Consider the following 16,826-nt stretch of genomic DNA (forward strand, 5'->3'; position numbering starts at 1 on the left):
TATATCTGATCTAGGAAGGAGTACGAGTAATATACCATTCATTCGGTTTCGCAAGCAGGGGGCTGATCCCGTTTCCCACCCCCGGTTACCCTTGGCAACTGTCAGACCCTGCATGATTGTTTACCTCGTACATTATGGTCGAACCCCCCTAAACTCCAGACATTCGCATTCATCCAGGAAACCTCCTTCTTGACTAACACAATCTACATCCAAAATGGTACGTCCGAATGCCTTTTCGCGCTCGTTACGCTCTCGATAACGCCCTTGATGTTAACCGCTATCCTTCGCACAGGCTGACCAACAACAATACCGCGACGCATTCGCCCTGTTCGACAAGCACGGCAACGGCCACATCGAGCCTTCCCGTCTCCCTGACCTTCTGCGCGCTTGCGGACAGAACCCTACCCAGGCTGAGTGCGACGACGTTGTTGAGAGCGTCAAGGGTGAAGGTGTGCATTACATTCTTCCACATTCGTGTTTGAGGGGTGAATGCTCACATACTATGTTATAGTTGACTACCCAACCTTCCTCGAAATCCTTAACAGACCAGATGGATTCCGTCCCATCGGCGAAGCCTCGGATTTCGTTCGCGGATTCCAGGTGTTTGACAAGGAGGGTACTGGCATGATTGGTGTCGGTGAGCTTCGTTACGTGTTGACGCAGCTGGGTGACAAGCTTACGGATGAGGAGGTTGATGAGCTGTTGAAGGGTGTTGCGGTTAGGGACGGGAATGTTGATTATACGGAGTTTGTAAAGATGGTGCTGTCGTCATAAATGCGTGCAACGGTAGGAGTGAAGGATAACGGATGACGAGGGAAAGAGGAGGAATGTGACATTGTTATACCCGGCGTGGTGCTTTTGCTTTACCCTTAGGAGTTCTACGGTGCAATGGATACAAACGGAATACACCATCGATTCGCTTTGAAGATTGGAGATGAACAACGTATCACTACCTAATCGTACACAACCCCCTTTTAGCTATTCCCAATCTCATACCCAAGATATTGACTCATTGAAAATGCGAATTAAACCCAGTAAATACCAACTTAACACCAGTAACACCCACTTACACCGAATCAGCCGGCGACGAAGTCCCCTTCCTCTCAAGCTCCCGCACATCTCCCTTCATCTTATGCATGTCATCCGGCGTCCTCTGCCTCTCATTCATCTCCCTCTCCTCCGCCCTCTCCCTAACCCTCCTCATCACCTTCTCATGTGCATTCCACGGCCTCATTCCCTTGCCAAACAAATAGTCCATATCCTCAAGCGGCACACTCTTCGTCTCCGGAATCAAGAAGTACACGTACGGAATACTCAAAATCATCAACGATGCGAAAAACATGTACACCCCGAATCCCATGGAGTTGAACATCTGCGGCGTGAAGCGCGCGATGATAAAGTTGAAGAACCAGTTTGAGGAGGCACAGACGGCTTGGGTTAAGCCGCGGAGACCTTGGTCGAAGATTTCGGCGTTGATGACCCAGGGACCGCCGTTCCAGGTTGGGGTGTAGAATACGGTCCACATGTAGAAGAAGAACATGGCTGCGATACCGCCAGGGGGGACGGTGGCGGATGGATTCTTGGAGGGGTTTGCGATGGCGATGTAGGCGCCGACCGCGTACATACAGATCGCACCACCGAATGAACCGATAAGGAGGAGACGACGGCGACCGACGATATCGATGAGGTAGAGAATCCAGATAATTGTGACGGTAGTCTTGATTACACCAAAGATTCCGGTGGAGAAGAGACCGGTGTTGGTTCCGGTCAACCCGATGGACTTAAAGACGGTGGGGGAGTAGTAGTTGATCGCGTTGATACCGGTTCCGTTTTGCCAGGCGAACAAGGAGGCACCGAGGAGGAGACGGTTGCGGATGTGAGAGTTGCGCCAGATACAACGGAAAGGAGCCCAGAAATCGAGACCAATGGATTGGCGCTGGGATTCCTTCTGTGCTTCCATCATTGCGAGTTCTTCCTGGACGTAGCGCTCACCTTCGCCCAAGTTACGGATCCAGCAGAGGTTGCGAATAGCTTCCTCCGAACGACCACGGTTGAGCAACCAACGAGGAGACTCACGGAGCCAGAAACTTCCAATCAACATAATCGCGCCAGGGATGATCTGCACGATGAATGGAATGAGCCATTGGATGTGGCTGATCTCCATGGTGGTAGAGACACCGTAGTTGATCCAGAACCCGACAAGACCACCAATCTGCCATCCCATCTCGTAGAAACCGACCAAACGACCACGAATAGCAGGAGGGGCGATCTCAGTAACGTAAGCCGGAACAATGTTGGACGCCATACCGATTCCGAAACCAGCGATGACACGTCCAGCGTAGATGGGTCCAAATCCAATTGATCCCTTAGCAACACACTGAATTACAGCACCAACCAAGAAAATCGCAGAAGCCAAAAAGATACCAAGCTTGCGTCCCATAAGGGTAGAGACGGGGTACCCTCCAATAGCTCCAAAGAAACACCCGGCTTGGTAGGTAGAAACGATGTTGGCGGACAAGAAGGCGACATCGGTGGTCGAAAGTTTGTCGAGACCGAATTCAGTTCTGAAGGAGGTGAGGGCGATGGTACCGCCGATGAAGGCGGAGTCGTAGCCGATCATGACGGCGGCGAAGGAGGCAAGAGCTGCGGAGAGGTAGACGCGGTAGTTATACACCTCCTTTGGCGTTGGCCGGTCTTCGACTTTGGCGAGGATGCCCATTGTGGTTGTTGTATAAGTGATCTAGTGATCAAGAATATTCAATTGATTGATGTGAGGTGTAGTAGATGGTATGCCGATAGTCGCGTCGTCACACAAAGAAACACCTCAATGATACAATCCTGACTTGACGAAGGAAATCGAAAGAGCGGACGACAGCCAATTGATATACAGCCCAGGCGCAAGTACTTTATCCCTTGCTCCTCCCGGATCTCCGCACCGTTTGGTTGGTCGTCTTTAACGGAGGATGAATTTCCGTCGCACTTTTTTGAGTTTGCGCCTCGGAGGAATTTTAGCGCGTTGAGATGCCCGACCCCGCAAAATCTGGGGTAGACGAATGGCAGGACGAGTATGGACGGAGGACGGTAGATGCACGGGGAATTCTCAAGGTGTTATAGGGAGTTGTTAGGCAGTCAATGGCAGTCAATGGGCAGGCAGGTGCTCTCTTTTTAGCACTCACAGGGTTCAAGGCCGACCTGGGGCTTCCCTTCCTTTCCCTTTCCCCGGACGCCCCCGTTAGCTAAACAGTTCTAGATCAAAGAGACTATTAAGCAGGCTACCATTGAGGCTCAGATATAGCAGCACGAGCCGTTTCTCTGGTCTGATACTGTTCGTTTCTGTCAGTTCCCGTCAATAGTCTCCTCCCATGCGTTCGGTCAATTGTCCGTGCGGGGTCCCCACACTCATTGACGGTTCTTCGGCAATCCCCGGGATCGAATTTGATGCTTTTAAATACCGGGTCGCGTGATCATGAGCTCTCGGTAGTTCAATTTGCGCCCTTGAGAGTTTCTCCGGCGGATGGGTTTGTTGCAGTTGCACGATGTATAGCAAGACCGTCCTGAAAATACGGCGGCCGACGGCAATCCAAGTTAGGTATCTATGTCGTGGGTAGTTCGTTCCGGCGGCGGGTGTGCGGTCATTGACGAAATGAACAGTAGGCCTCCCGTCGAGTCGTACTGCACGTAATAGGCTGCTTCCTCTTGATTAAGGCCCTTCTCATGACTTTCCCTCGGCCCTCAATAATACAGTGGTCTCACGAATACAACTCCTCCTCCATAGCCTCATCCTTATGTAACTCCCTCTACCCTGCCTTCACCTCCCTCCTCTTCTTCCTCCTCAAGATTCGCCCAAACTTCCTCATCAACGTCCAACCCCTCCTCCCTTTCCTTCCAAAACACGGTCTTTCTGAGTTCTTCCGGCAAATACTCCTGCTTCACCTCTCCCGCCACAAACCCCGGATTATATTTATACCCCTTCCCATACCCAACCTCCTTCATCAACCTCGTCGGCGCATTCCTAATATGCAACGGAATCTGCGCAGACGCCGCACCAGGTGTCGAGCGAAGGTGTGCGACGACCCGTTTGTACGATTTATACACCGCGACGGATTTCGGGGCGCGGGCGAGGTATGTCGCGCAGTGTGCGAGGATGACGTCGCATTCTGGCATACCGATTTCTTTGACGGCGGATTGTGCGCTGATAGCAAGGGTTAGGGCGTTGTTATCTGCTATCCCGACGTCTTCGCTTGCGATTCGGATCATGCGGCGGGCGACGTAGAGGGGGTCTTCGCCGCTTTCGAGCATGCGGCCCAGGTAGTAGAGGGTTGCGTTCACGTCTGAACCGCGGACGGATTTGTGGAATGCGGAAATGGTGTCGTAGTGCGCATCGCCGACCCGGTCATAAACGTGTGAAGTCCTCTTCAGCGCACTCCTGACCATCTCGATCGTCGGTGGCACATCGGACGAAAGGCTCAATATCAAATCCAGGATGTTCAGCGAAGTCCGTGCATCGCCGTCTGCGAGACCAGCGATGTATTCGATGACTTCGGGACTGAGTTCGTGACGGATAGTGTCGGGCGGGAGAAGAGAGAGTGCCCGGGTAAGGATTGCGGAGACGGCAGATTGGGAGAGGGGTCTTAGGATGAAGACGCGGCAGCGGGAAAGGAGTGCGTTGTTGACCTTGAAACTTGGGTTTTCTGTCGTTGCTCCGATTCTATTATCTACGTCAGCTTTCCAATAAATTGAAGAGGAGTAGGGCGACGTACAGTGTGATAGTTCCTCTCTCCACCTGCGGCAAAAAGATGTCCTGCTGTGCCTTATTGAACCGGTGCACCTCATCCACAAATACATACGTCCTCTTCCCAAACTTCAAAAGATTGGCCGCTTCTTCAAAAATCTTCCGACACTCCGCAACTGTCACGCTCGTTGCACTGATCTCCAAAAACCGACTCTCGGTAGACTTCGCAATGACTCTGGCCAGCGTGGTCTTTCCCGTGCCAGAGGGGCCCCAGAGAATTAGGGAGGGGATCTTGTCGGAGAGGATGAGCGGGCGGAGGAGGGAGAGGAGTTCGGGTTGACCGAGGTAGGAGTCTAGCGAGGTAGGGCGGACGCGTTCGGCAAGAGGCATGGCTGCTTCTGCTGCATCGGATATCTTGAACCTCTTTCGGGGAGGTTCCTCGGTGTCCCTGGCTGGTGCCGCGGAAGGGGGCGGCGGTGGTCGTGCTTGTGTTTGCGGAACCGAAGGGTTCTTGCGCAGTTTGAGCTGTCCACTCGGTTGCCTGAAGAAAGGACTAGTCCCCATCTCATGCCTCATCGCCGTAGGCGACCTGGGAGCCGGAGCGGCGTTCTGCGCGTGGTCATCCTGCTCCGTCTTCACCGGACTCGTCTCCGTCCCTGGAACCTTGCACTCTCTGTCAAGGTGGTGGTTGATCCGCTCCATTGGCACTTGCACTGAGCATACTGGACATTCCACCGTCTCCAATACTGGCTCTCCAGCTCCTTGATCCATCTTCGTCGCTTGACGTCCTAAATTCGAATATACGTTCGGTTAAGGTTCGGCTTCTTCGGGATCCTGCAGCGTACACGTGCGGCAGCCGGCACGTCAAAAAAAGTTAACGAAGGGAATTCGCGACTGATCACCGAGAAGAACGATTTCGAAGTCTATATTCGCTTCAGGTGAGGTGGAGCCGTTCGCCGAACAAGAACCTCGTTGACAAGGCTTGCACAGATCAAATCTGGGAGACCTCGAACGTCGACGTACACCCGCTCTAAAATGATTGTCCGGGGCCTACGACCACGGTCACCGCTCCAGATCACTGGACAGAAACGACATCTGACATGTCTCGCCATCGAAACCAGCTGTGATGATACCTGTGTCGCACTCCTCCGCCAGCCAACACCTGACTCACCCTGTGAAATCATCTCAAACCTTACACACCGCTCCCTCCACCTCCACGAGCAGTATGGTGGACTCCACCCCCTTGTTTCCGTTCATTCGCATATCCAGAACTTGTCTCGTCTGATACGGCAAACTGTTGATGCCCATATACGCGGTCCAGATGGAATCAAGGTTGATTTGGTAGCTGTTACGCGGGGGCCAGGAATGCAGGGTTGTCTTGCGGTTGGGATGAGTCATGCACGTGCACTGGCAGCAGCATGGGGCTGCAAGTATATTGGTGTTCATCATATGCAAGCGCATGCCTTGACTCCACGGCTTGTTTCGTCTGGTAAGGGACCCGAGTTTCCCTACTTCACTTTGTTGCTCTCGGGTGGTCATACGCAACTTGTACACTCAAAATCCTTGACGGATCATACAGTGTTAACGGATGCCTACATCAGTAACAGTCTCTCCATTGGCTGTCTCTTTGACCGGACCGCAAAGGCGCTGGAGGTGAAGTGGGATGGCAAGATGCCTGGTGCAGCACTGGAAAAGTGGTCATGGGGCACAGACCCCGATCCAGAGTATCCGATGACCGAGGAAGAAGCAAAGTGGAAGATCACACCTCCGCTGAATAAGCCCAAACACACATCAAGAAAGGGTCAGGAGTTCAGTCTTACGGGGATTGAAGCTTGGTTGTTTCGGTTATTAAAGAGACGGAGGGAGGCTGCGGTGGCTGAAGGGCTGGAGCCGCAACCACTGGAACTGGAAGAGGGGAAAGGTATGGCACGCGCCATTCAGCGCACCGCATTCAAACACGTCATGACACAAGTCCTGCTACGTCTAGAAGAAGTTACCCCAACACCCACCTCAATGGTTGTTTCCGGCGGTGTGGCTTCCAATATGTTTCTTCGTACCTACCTTCGACAATCCCTTGATGCTGCTGGATTCAAGGAGGTCCAGTTGGTCTTCCCACCAGTAAACCTGTGCACGGATAATGCTCCGATGATTGGATGGGCGGGGATGGAGATGTGGAGAGATGGGTGGCGAATGGAGGAGGCTGCGTTACAGAAGCCGAAGTGGAGCTTGGAGCGGCTTTTGGAAGAGGACATAGATGCAGGTGGATATACGAGGGTTGAGCCCAGTGCCGGTGAGCCAGCTGCTGCCGGTTGGATACACAAGTAACGTTGAGCGTGCAATGATATCGACGGTGCAATTAATGAATTAATGCTGAGCGTGGGAATAGCATGGCCCCAATACTACCAACCTTGCTTGAAACAAAGATTTGCATAAAAAAACAATCTCTCAGATCTTATTTAGTTAGAAGTTATACGACATTGAGTTTCACTGTAAATTCCTACAATTTGTGCAGATCACCACATGAAACTTCCTGAGATGCAGCTGTCCGCGTTTACGGTCAGCAACATTTTGAACTCCAAAAAACGGTGAAGACGGGAAGAAAAGTCGGCCGGAGCTTTTCTGTACCGATACATTTTATCAACAGTCTTTGCTGTACCCTCCTTCACCTCCCCGAATTCTCCGGTAGTCCTTACTGCGCCGATCAGCCGGTGCATCAACTTTCGTCTTCGTTACACCTAGTCACCATGGCCTCCACGAGAGAGTTCAGGACTCTCATGCGTCAATCCCGCTTTGCGGCAATGCCTCGACCTTTGGTCAGGGACGCGGATTCTAGGATGAATAAATCACCCTACCCAACTCATCAGGTTCTCGCTACTCCCTCAGCCTCCCAACACAGAGGTGACTGGGGTCTCAAGCGTACAATCCCCGGTATCAGGACCAAGTACCTCACCGTCAAGCAGAACGATACTTGGACCCACCAAACGCCTTGGGAATCCGCCGAAGGCAGCGTCACGCAGCGTCAGAAATTCCACGAGATGGGAATGACCCTCGACTACATCCCCCCGGGTTCGAACTCGTCGTTCTCTACTCCGTTCTATTCGCCTGCTCGGCCACTTTCTCCCATCGGTCCTGAGGCGTTGAGGGCTTCTGCCCGTAACAGCAAGACGGAGGTGTGGAAGGAAAACATGTCGCCCTTGCAATGGAAGAAGTACTGCAGGAAGCTTCGCAGACGACGTTCAGACTTCCTCGCTCTTCATGGATATCTGGCTGAGGCTACTGATGCTGCAGAGACTACAGAAGCTGCAGATGCCGCTGAAGCCACAGAGGCTGTCGAAGTGGCAGAGACCGCTGAAGCCGCAGAGGCCAGAGAAGCCAGAGAGGCCGCTGAGGCCGCTGAAGCCGCGGAGGCCAGAGAGGCCATGAAGGCCGCAGAGACTGCTGAAGCCACAGCGGCCAGAGAGGCCAGAGAGGCCGTTGAGGCCCTTAATGAGGACCCATTCGCAACAGAGGAATCTGAGAGCCTGGACAGGAAGGTTGAGAAATTCCTCGGTATTGACCGCTTTGTCGAACACTCCGCCATCCACCCAACCGTCGGTCTCGCCTACGGACCCCCCGGGTTCATGGACAACTCCCTCCAAGGACCCCTCGTCGAGACCCCTATCCTCGGACGTCCCCTCAACGGTGTTCGCAACGCTGCCCAATGGAAGAGTAACGGCACCAACGTCGCTGTCGGAGGCTGGGTCGCACAATCCTCCAAGACCAGTATCCCCCGCCACGTCGCCCACGAACGCGTCGTTGAATCCGTCTACTTTTTCCAGAACGCGCATGTCACGAAGGACGGTGCCATCAAGATCCAGGTCGTCAACGAATCCGCACGAAAGGGTGACCAGGACTTCCTCAATATCCCGACAGAGGGTTTAGGACGTTTGTCGATGGCTGCCGGTGACCGCTTTATCGGCTCCAGGGACGGTAGTGGTAAGCCCAAGGAGAACCAGACGATTACGCAGTTGTTGGATGTGCTAGCTTCTTCCCCCGTCAAGTCCTCGAAGCCTTCGTTTGATTCGCTTTGGAGTTCTCCCTCCTTGTCAGGAAGGAGTGGACCCAGGATTGTTCCTAGGCCCGGAAACGCAATGTACGCTACCGACGCTGAGGATGTTGAGACCAAGAGGAGGGAGGAATAAGTTCATCATGGAGGGAGAAGGTTAGCATATGGAGGAGTAGAGGTTTGTTGATATGCTTGAAAAAATGGTACACCGCACGTACCGCTGGCGTTGAAGGATTCTGCTTATAGATAGCATTTTTTGTACAATAACACCACCACTCATGGGTATGGGCATTTAAACATGACACTGAACAGCTGCTTGCAGCAAAAACCAGCTTGCATTTCTTCCTGGTTCACCAAAAGCAGATAACTTAAAAGATGCAAGGTCCTACAGTCGAGCTCATCCTCATCTTCCCATATCCATAACCCAGAAACCTCAACGCCCATCGAATACCAATTCCAGCTTCTCTTCTCTCACATCATGCCAACGACCATCCCCAATCTCATGACACTCTACCCAATAACACTTCTCCCCCCACCCCCAACAACACTCCCAACCCCCCCTCCCGGGACAAAACTCCACCCCGCAAACTGCCTCTGCACAGTCTCGCTCAACCTCGAATCCTCAACAACACTATCCATCGGAACCTCACTCGTAAATTCCGGATCAAAGTTAGATGCCTCCTCGCCCTTCGATGCATGGATTCCCTTGTCTGGGGGTTCAGGCTCGGTACATCTGAGGACGGAGTACAAACCCGCTTCCACGCCGATCACGATCGAGGATTTCGATTTGTTGAAGGTTGTTGGGAAGGGATCTTTCGGGAAAGTGATGCAAGTCCGAAAACGTGACACCAGTCGGATTTATGCGTTGAAGACCCTTCGAAAGGCACATATTGTTGCGAGGAGTGAGGTTGTGCATACACTCGCCGAACGCACGGTCTTGGCACAGATCAATAACCCGTTTATCGTCCCTCTCAAGTTCTCGTTCCAGTCGCCAGAGAAGTTGTATCTCGTTCTCGCGTTCGTTAATGGTGGAGAGCTGTTCCATCATTTACAACGCGAAGGACGGTTCAGCGTCGAACGCGCACGATTCTACGCAGCAGAGTTGTTGTTGGCGCTTGAATGCTTGCACGACTACAACGTCATCTACCGCGACCTCAAACCCGAAAACATCCTCCTCGACTACACCGGCCACATCGCTCTCTGCGACTTCGGCCTCTGTAAACTCAATATGTCACCCACCTCCAAAACGAACACATTCTGCGGCACACCCGAGTACCTCGCGCCTGAACTCTTGCTGGGGCAGGGATATACGAAGGCTGTCGATTGGTGGACGTTGGGGGTGTTGTTGTATGAGATGTTGAGTGGCTTGCCGCCGTTTTATGATGAGAATACGAATGAGATGTATCGGAGGATTTTGCAGGATCCGTTGAGGTTTGGGGATGAGATTGGAAGGGATGCGAGGGATTTGCTCACGAAGGTTTGTCCTCTCGCAGCGTGGATTCGAGGTGCAGATGCTAATTATCACGTATGTAGTTGTTGAACCGCGACCCAGTCCACCGCCTCGGCACAGGCCCAACCGGCGCCCAAGAAATCAAATCCCACCCTTTCTTCGCCTCCCACATCGACTTCCGCAAACTCTACCAAAAGAAAATCCAACCACCCTTCAAACCCTCCGTCGAATCCGCCGTCGACAAGGAGAAATGGGGGGTTAGTTGACATCCACCGAGATAGATATCACGGGACATGTCTTTCGCGCCATGGCCAGCATTCAAGCGACTGGTACTCCTCAACGACGCCGAAGTCCCCGTCGCAGTACTCGGCCGGGCACTCGAGGGTCTTCCGGTTTGCCTCAGGTATACGTGCATGGACAACGACCCCGAACTTCTCGAGACATCGAAATTCGTGGAATAAGCCCATGTCGGCGCACTAATCCCCGACGCCAGTCCATGCTCGGGAGGATGTGCGTATAAAGCATCAACAATGATCTCGTTCTTATCAAACTCAAGCACTACGTATGGGAGGTACCACACCGGTTTCCGTGGTCCCAGGGACTGCCGTTTGTTACTGGCCTCAGACCTCGAGGTCGGTGCAGACCAGGGATTCGTACCATGCGTTTCTAGGGCGTGGGCGACTTCGATGGGGAGTTGGGTTGCGGGAGGGAGTGAGATGTCTTTTCCTTCTGTCAAGTACACACGCAACAATCCTGGACGCGGTTGCATGGAGGATGATTGTTGGGGAAGGGGGGAGTGTTGGGTTGGTAGCGGCGTTGGCTTGATTTCGGAAGGGATTTGGGAGGGAACGATGGGTGCTGGAGCATGGATCGGGGTTGGAGTGTGAGAGGGAGAAGGAGTTGCCGTTGCTGAGTGGGATGGCACGGGAGCGGGTGTCCGTTCTGGGGTTGTGCTCGAGTGGGTTGTCCCCAGTAGGGAGTTTAACTCTGCAAGGATATCAGCATGAGAGACGAGACACGAGAAGGCAAGACCGACTCTTTCCAATCTTCCAGGTCGACATGGTGGTTGGGTTTGTTGGTCGGGGGTGTATGCTGGACTCTCCGTACTCCAGGCTGTACTCCAAGCCAGCCAGAGCCAAACGAGTGACGTTCCCGTACCAGCAGCTGTGCCTCAAACGCGCGCAATACCAGGAGGTCTCCTGCAGTCACAGACAAGCAGTGGAGATTGGGGAATGAATGGAAACGGCCAAAAAGCAGGAAGGAATTATTGGATGACCTCTTTCGGTCTGCCAGCCTGTCATTGTGACTTTTGGGGGAGTTCACGTGACCGGTTCCCAATTTCGGCAAAATTACCCTCCGTCGGCGTGGGTGCCCAGGGCTGGCCATCTTATCTTACCAGTACCGCCCACGTGGCATTGGATCAAATGTTTGTGGATTGGCGGCCCGTTGCGATCTTCACAGCTTTGTCTCCCCCTCACTGCAACCGCACATGCCAAGCTTTCGACGTCACTCTGATCCCATTGCCAGTTGGCCTGATCTGAGCCAGCGTCCCCCCGTCGTCTTATAAAGACCCAGTCATCTCAAATCCTTACAGTAACAACAATCAACATGTCTTTCCTTGGAAACCTCTTTGGGCACAATGACGCCCAGAACTATCATCAGGACATCTACTCTCAGGACTACCAACCCGAGCAGCACCAGTCGTCCTGGACTCATGAAGGTAAGTCCTCCTCCCCCTTTCTATCCCTTACCCTCTGGGAAAAAACGATCACAGTGAGCTCGGGAACTGACGTTCCTCGCTCGCAGCAATCGCCGCAGCAGCCGGCTTCGAAGCAATGAAAGCCTACGAAAACCATCTCCGCAACCAAGGCGGCCCAGTCTCCCACCCCGTCATGAAAGAACTCCTCGCTTCCTTCGCCGCCGCCGAAGTCGATAAACTCGTCGAAACAAAGGGACTGGACTACATTGATCGTGAGCGTGCGAAGCGACAGGCGGTGGAGCAGGCGAGGAGTTTGGCAGAGGAGAGGTATGGGAGTGGGAATACGGGGTGGGAGGCTGTGCAGGGTGGGGGGGCGTTTGGGGGTGGGTATCAGGGGAGTCAGTATCAGAGTGGGTACGATCAAGGCATGGGCGGTGGTGGACCTCCCGGTGGCCAGTTCATGGGCGGAGGCGGTGGTGGATATGACCAGGGCGGTTACGGACAGCAAGGTGGCTACGGACAGCAAGGTGGCTACGGACAGCAAGGTGGCTACGGCGGACAGCAGCAGTACGGAGGAGGAGGACAGGGTTACGGCGGACAGCAGCAGTACGGAGGAGGAGGACAGGGTTACGGAGGTGGTATGGGCGGTGGAGGAGGTTACGACCAGGGCTTCGGTGGACCCCCTCCTGGTGAGGGACATCACAACCACCATCACAGGGAGGATTATTAAGCCAATGCTTGAGTTGGGATGGAAGTGTATGATATGCTCGTATGAGTTGGCCAGTTTGACACCAGTGATAGTACCGTGAATATACCATATGTCAAAGATGACAGGTTGTTCGAGCTTCGATCGAGCGTGTAGACTGAAACTTGTCGCATGATTCGTTTCAATCATCGCAATTCATGCGTTACAAGATACAGCTCTTGTAGCTGCTCAAGCATCCTATAACACATCGCTATGCAGGAGTTACTCCATTTCGACGTCCGGAGGATGCAATCCCTGCATCCGTTGTATCGCCTTCTCCGCCCTCCTCGCCTAAATCCGCTTCTTAAGCTGCTCCCACGCCCCCAAATACTTCACATACCAACGACCCTCTTTTTCTTTTTTCACTTCAACCCAATGCAGGATTCGCGCGATCATCCCCACGAACCGCAGAGATCCTTTCGAGTACGTGAACCGTGAGTTCTGCAGCCGTGTCTGGTGGAAGTCGTTGACGAGCGCCGTTAACCCCGCTCTTGTAATGAAACAATGAGCCATCAGCAGAGGGAGATCCATGAAACCTAGCCGCAAATTTAACTCACTTGGTTTGTTACTCATCTCCCGCCCCACCAAACTGACAGATTCCATCCATCCCTCGCTGCCAGGTTCCACTACTGCGCCTTCGTTCGTGGTTATGATCAAGATTGCGTCGAGTTGTCGAGTTAGGCGCCTAATTCGTCCGCCGTATCATCCAAGGGTTCCGCGAGCTCAAGTGTAACACCACTAGCTGGAGTATTTCTTAGCCTTGCGATTGTCGAGCCGGTCGCCTAAGTAGTCCATCAAGACGTCAAGATGCTTCAGGTCTGTTGGAATATATCTTTTCGCCATCGGGCTCAAACTTTACCTTGGCCTGCCCGCCTCGCAGCTTGCAGTTCCTCAACTTTTGCCAAGGCCTTTGCCATTGCCCTTTCCGTAGCTGCTTGCTTGACAGCTTTCTTCGCCTCCATCTCATCCTCCATCGCCTTCTCCGCAACTTCAATCCACTTGCCTTCACTGCCCCACTCCGTCCAGCTCCTGACGAACGCGCGCTCTTCTCCATGAGCAGCCTCCATCAGCTTCGTCGCCGGCACGAGAACGTCATCTGTCATTCGACAGATGTCATTCAGAGACAATATCCACGCTGGCACTTGCACATTTGGATCGGTATGTAGTTCGCGTGCCCAACCCTCAATGGCCTCCCGAAGCTGCGTGAACTTTCCACAATAGCCAGCGGGATAACGCGCGGATAAAATATTGCTGAGGCTCAATCCGAGGAGCGCGTGGTGCTTGACAAGCCTTCCCCTATTGTGTTGCATATCCAGCTGCCACAGAGGGATACCAGCACTTGCTGAGATGGTTTTGTTCTTCCTCTTCTTCGCTGAAGCGGGGTCGGCCACGTCAGGTATCTCGCGCCACTTCCCGTTACCACGCTTATCAGGCCATTTCCTGAACATTGCAGTTTGATCAGAGATTGTTCGGGGTGCTACCATTACCAGACCGTCGATGTCTTTCAGCATGGCGGCAATATTTTCGTCGACGGCTCGGTCAAGCTCGGATAGATCGAGCACATAGGGCGGAGGACTCTTTAGCGTAGGATTCCTTATCATCTCATCCTTCCATAACTTCACCCGTCTTCCGAGGGCATCAATGCGCTTGACGAGCTCTGGCTGAACAGTATTCACGGTTCTCAAGTAATCCGCCAAGCGAAATACGAGGTTGGCATGATGCTCCGCAGTCGCCAGTCGCTCATCATGCTCAAATTCTTCCTCACGAATGTCCTCGCGCGATTTCGTGGCAACCGTTTGGCGAGCTTGTTTCACCTCGTACATCATCTGTTTCTTCTCAATATATGCTGCTTTTCGGCGCAGCTTCGCAACTCGCCTTGCTTTCTGCTCTTCCTCGAGCGCCTCATCGCGATCAAGATCCATTTTCTCGCATGTTTCCTTATCTTCTGACGTGAACTGCTCACCGAATACTTCTTCGACCAGATCATCGACTTTCACAAGATTCTTCCCGGCTTCCCGAACGATCGCGGTGTTCCACGGATGTCCAATCCTCTTCTCCGTATTCCAGACAGAATTCTTGCATTCGGCCTTGTCTTCACGAAGATACTTGAAAGCACGATCTTCCAGAACACGCAAGACAGCGACGACTCTTGATTCCAACCTCTGCGTCAAGGACACGACTTCGTCCACATGTCCTTCACCAAACTTTGCCTTCTTGTTTGCACTCGTATTCCCTACACTGGACGTCTCGGCGAACGGTCTTTTCAAGACCGGACTTGACATACCGGCTTGATCAGAAGTCGAGGACTCTTCCCACGGACTGCTAGTTGCGAAGATTTATTTCGTACCGGTTGGTCGAGAAAGCTGGTAAGGGCCCATGGAACGAACTGACAGAACAACCTGAGTATATGCCTTGCGGTGCAACTCCTCTCCGTATCGCCCGGCTTACAGATGGAGGCGGCGCAGTCTGGGCGCAGCAGGGGTTAAATTAAGGTTTTTGTACCGAATCACCGAAACACCTACACATTTTCTTAAACATCCTCGATCCGATCTCCACCGTTCCCTCCACCTTCCCAGAACCCTCGTCGCGGACGTCCACATTCGGCGGTATCTTCATCTGCATCTCCATCGTCATCTCCCCATCCAACAACCATGCCAATCGACCTCGGCTTCCTCGAACCCATCGACGACACCTTCGACTTCTCCGACATAACCCTCTCCCGCCTCGGTGGCCTCCCCCAATGGCTCAACCCCACCTCCCCACCCACCGTCGACCGCATCCGCTGTGGCGAATGTAATCAGCCCATGCGCCAGCTATTCCAGATGTATGCGCCTGACGACGAGGTCGAGGGTGCGTATGAGAGGTTATTGCATGTTTTCGTGTGTGGGACTGCGGGGGCGTGTCAGAGGGCTGGGTGGACGAAATCTGTAAAGGTATTGAGGGCACAGTGTGCGGAGGCTCTGGAGAGGGAGAGAGGGGAGGGGAAGGAGTCTTGTGTTGTTTGTGGGAGTAAGGCGCCTTTTAGATGTGCGCAGTGTTCGAAGGCGAGTTACTGCTCGAAGGAGCACCAGGCGCTGGATTGGAAGGAGGGTGGGCATAAGGGCGCTTGCAACTCCAACTCCGACGGCACAGCAACCGAAACGAGACAAAAGTTCATGTTCCCGCTCATGGAAGTGGTATCCGACGCCGAACCAACAGAAGACAAGCCATTAAAGAACGTCAAAATCGAAGAAATCCCGCAAACAATGGACGAATCCGAACTCGCTCAAATGGGGATCAAACCCTCAAAAGAAACATATCAAAAAACCGAAGGCGATCGCTTCTTTCTCAAATTCCAACGAAGGCTGGAGAGGGATCCTGATCAAATTCTCCGATACACGCGAAACGTTGAGGAAGGGGAGGGTGATGTCACGTTATGGCTGAGCGAGCACAACAGACTGGAAAAGAAGGACGTGAAGAATTGTGAGGGGTGTGGAGGGGAGAGAACATTGGAGTTGCAGTTGTTGCCGACGGTGTTGAGTCATTTGGGGGAGTGGGGATTGTATAACGATTGGGGACTCATCAACATTTATTCTTGTGACAAGACGTGTGAGGAGTCGTTGAAGGATGGGTATGCGGAGGAGTTGGTGTGGCATCAGGAGGTGTCGAAGGAGGGTGTTGGATATGCGACGGATAAGCCAGAGCCACCAAAGAAGCAAGCAGAGCAGAAGGAGGAGGACGAGGACGAAGAGTAATAGAAGCCGCGCCCGATCATACTCCGCGCCAAGTTAGGGTATAATGCCATCTGGATCCCACCTCCACACGGCACACCCTTCCCTTCATCTATAAGAAATCCTCCGACTTCGCCCCATGACCGACCGGGATCCGAATGTGTGGAAAAACACGTGCACACTTTTGAATACCTAGGCGTAACTACCCTGCTCATTTCTAACAGAAGAAAATGAGAAGCTGGCACCTTCGACGATAAGCAAGGTAACATTTCAACTTCGTACACAACGAATTGATCGGCTTGTTTCCTGATTAACTTTCGGATTATGTGGATTAAGGTTGGAGCAGTCAGGCCCCGCCCCGCCTTGCGTTGGCCATGGCTGAGTTCCGCCGTGCGCCCTCGAACATCACCACCATAGACTTTCCATTCGCGCCGATTTATACAGT

The 16,826-nt window shown here is 53.1% G+C and overlaps 9 protein-coding genes across 9 annotated transcripts; 6 read left to right on the forward strand and 3 right to left on the reverse strand.

Moving 5' to 3' along the window:
* Positions 1-143: 143 nt before the first annotated feature.
* SAICODRAFT_82900 (EF-hand) lies at positions 144-834 on the forward strand. The gene is made up of 3 exons (XM_019171286.1): positions 144-217; positions 293-449; positions 512-834. The coding sequence occupies exons 1-3, from the start codon at positions 215-217 to the stop codon at positions 772-774; spliced, it is 423 nt and encodes a 140-aa protein (XP_019022631.1). The 5' UTR covers positions 144-214; the 3' UTR covers positions 775-834.
* A 131-nt stretch (positions 835-965) lies between these two features.
* SAICODRAFT_31188 (general substrate transporter) lies at positions 966-2,477 on the reverse strand. Its single transcript, XM_019167864.1, has one exon. The coding sequence runs from the start codon at positions 2,438-2,440 to the stop codon at positions 1,067-1,069; it is 1,374 nt and encodes a 457-aa protein (XP_019022632.1). The 5' UTR covers positions 2,441-2,477; the 3' UTR covers positions 966-1,066.
* Positions 2,478-3,301: 824 nt separating this feature from the next.
* SAICODRAFT_95100 (P-loop containing nucleoside triphosphate hydrolase protein) lies at positions 3,302-5,785 on the reverse strand. The gene is made up of 2 exons (XM_019171964.1): positions 4,761-5,785; positions 3,302-4,708 (listed from the first exon to the last, which is right to left on the reverse strand). The coding sequence occupies exons 1-2, from the start codon at positions 5,501-5,503 to the stop codon at positions 3,784-3,786; spliced, it is 1,668 nt and encodes a 555-aa protein (XP_019022633.1). The 5' UTR covers positions 5,504-5,785; the 3' UTR covers positions 3,302-3,783.
* An 823-nt stretch (positions 5,786-6,608) lies between these two features.
* On the forward strand, positions 6,609-7,149 carry SAICODRAFT_31189 (uncharacterized protein). The gene has a single exon (XM_019167865.1). It carries the CDS (start codon positions 6,656-6,658, stop codon positions 7,055-7,057), a length of 402 nt encoding a protein of 133 aa, XP_019022634.1. The 5' UTR covers positions 6,609-6,655; the 3' UTR covers positions 7,058-7,149.
* A 148-nt stretch (positions 7,150-7,297) lies between these two features.
* Positions 7,298-9,087, forward strand: SAICODRAFT_72480 (uncharacterized protein). The gene has a single exon (XM_019170770.1). It carries the CDS (start codon positions 7,477-7,479, stop codon positions 8,911-8,913), a length of 1,437 nt encoding a protein of 478 aa, XP_019022635.1. The 5' UTR covers positions 7,298-7,476; the 3' UTR covers positions 8,914-9,087.
* A 192-nt stretch (positions 9,088-9,279) lies between these two features.
* SAICODRAFT_59668 (Pkinase-domain-containing protein) lies at positions 9,280-10,493 on the forward strand (the record flags this gene model as incomplete). The annotated part of the gene is made up of 2 exons (XM_019169696.1): positions 9,280-10,254; positions 10,311-10,493. The coding sequence occupies 2 exons, from the start codon at positions 9,280-9,282 to the stop codon at positions 10,491-10,493; spliced, it is 1,158 nt and encodes a 385-aa protein (XP_019022636.1).
* Positions 10,494-11,724: 1,231 nt separating this feature from the next.
* Positions 11,725-12,809, forward strand: SAICODRAFT_146188 (uncharacterized protein). Its single transcript, XM_019165522.1, has 4 exons — positions 11,725-11,947; positions 12,034-12,261; positions 12,326-12,513; positions 12,552-12,809. The coding sequence occupies exons 1-4, from the start codon at positions 11,836-11,838 to the stop codon at positions 12,654-12,656; spliced, it is 633 nt and encodes a 210-aa protein (XP_019022637.1). The 5' UTR covers positions 11,725-11,835; the 3' UTR covers positions 12,657-12,809.
* A 588-nt stretch (positions 12,810-13,397) lies between these two features.
* SAICODRAFT_146164 (uncharacterized protein) lies at positions 13,398-15,138 on the reverse strand. The gene has a single exon (XM_019165521.1). It carries the CDS (start codon positions 14,951-14,953, stop codon positions 13,520-13,522), a length of 1,434 nt encoding a protein of 477 aa, XP_019022638.1. The 5' UTR covers positions 14,954-15,138; the 3' UTR covers positions 13,398-13,519.
* SAICODRAFT_72484 (uncharacterized protein) lies at positions 15,010-16,624 on the forward strand. Its single transcript, XM_019170771.1, has one exon. It carries the CDS (start codon positions 15,323-15,325, stop codon positions 16,403-16,405), a length of 1,083 nt encoding a protein of 360 aa, XP_019022639.1. The 5' UTR covers positions 15,010-15,322; the 3' UTR covers positions 16,406-16,624.
* The last annotated feature ends 202 nt before the right edge of the window (positions 16,625-16,826 follow it).

This window comes from Saitoella complicata (assembly GCF_001661265.1).
Source record: "Saitoella complicata NRRL Y-17804 unplaced genomic scaffold SAICOscaffold_19, whole genome shotgun sequence".
Taxonomy (NCBI): Eukaryota; Fungi; Ascomycota; class Saitoellomycetes; order Saitoellales; family Saitoellaceae; genus Saitoella; species Saitoella complicata.

Excerpts from the sequence above, each read along its gene's own strand:
- SAICODRAFT_82900 (XM_019171286.1), top strand. Across the intron at positions 450-511 it reads TGAGAGCGTCAAGGGTGAAG|TTGACTACCCAACCTTCCTC; the intron begins GTGTGCATTACA and ends ACTATGTTATAG.
- SAICODRAFT_31188 (XM_019167864.1), bottom strand. The coding sequence starts at position 2,440 with ATGGGACGCAAGCTTGGTATCTTTTTGGCTTCTGCGATTTTCTTGGTT.
- SAICODRAFT_72484 (XM_019170771.1), top strand. The coding sequence starts at position 15,323 with ATGCCAATCGACCTCGGCTTCCTCGAACCCATCGACGACACCTTCGAC.
- SAICODRAFT_95100 (XM_019171964.1), bottom strand. The coding sequence starts at position 5,503 with ATGGATCAAGGAGCTGGAGAGCCAGTATTGGAGACGGTGGAATGTCCA. Across the intron at positions 4,709-4,760 it reads GAGAGAGGAACTATCACACT|AATCGGAGCAACGACAGAAA; the intron begins GTACGTCGCCCT and ends CGTAGATAATAG.
- SAICODRAFT_31189 (XM_019167865.1), top strand. The coding sequence starts at position 6,656 with ATGGCACGCGCCATTCAGCGCACCGCATTCAAACACGTCATGACACAA.
- SAICODRAFT_146164 (XM_019165521.1), bottom strand. The coding sequence starts at position 14,953 with ATGTCAAGTCCGGTCTTGAAAAGACCGTTCGCCGAGACGTCCAGTGTA.
- SAICODRAFT_72480 (XM_019170770.1), top strand. The coding sequence starts at position 7,477 with ATGGCCTCCACGAGAGAGTTCAGGACTCTCATGCGTCAATCCCGCTTT.
- SAICODRAFT_146188 (XM_019165522.1), top strand. The coding sequence starts at position 11,836 with ATGTCTTTCCTTGGAAACCTCTTTGGGCACAATGACGCCCAGAACTAT. Across the intron at positions 11,948-12,033 it reads GTCGTCCTGGACTCATGAAG|CAATCGCCGCAGCAGCCGGC; the intron begins GTAAGTCCTCCT and ends CCTCGCTCGCAG. Across the intron at positions 12,514-12,551 it reads GTACGGAGGAGGAGGACAGG|GGTTACGGAGGTGGTATGGG; the intron begins GTTACGGCGGAC and ends GGAGGAGGACAG.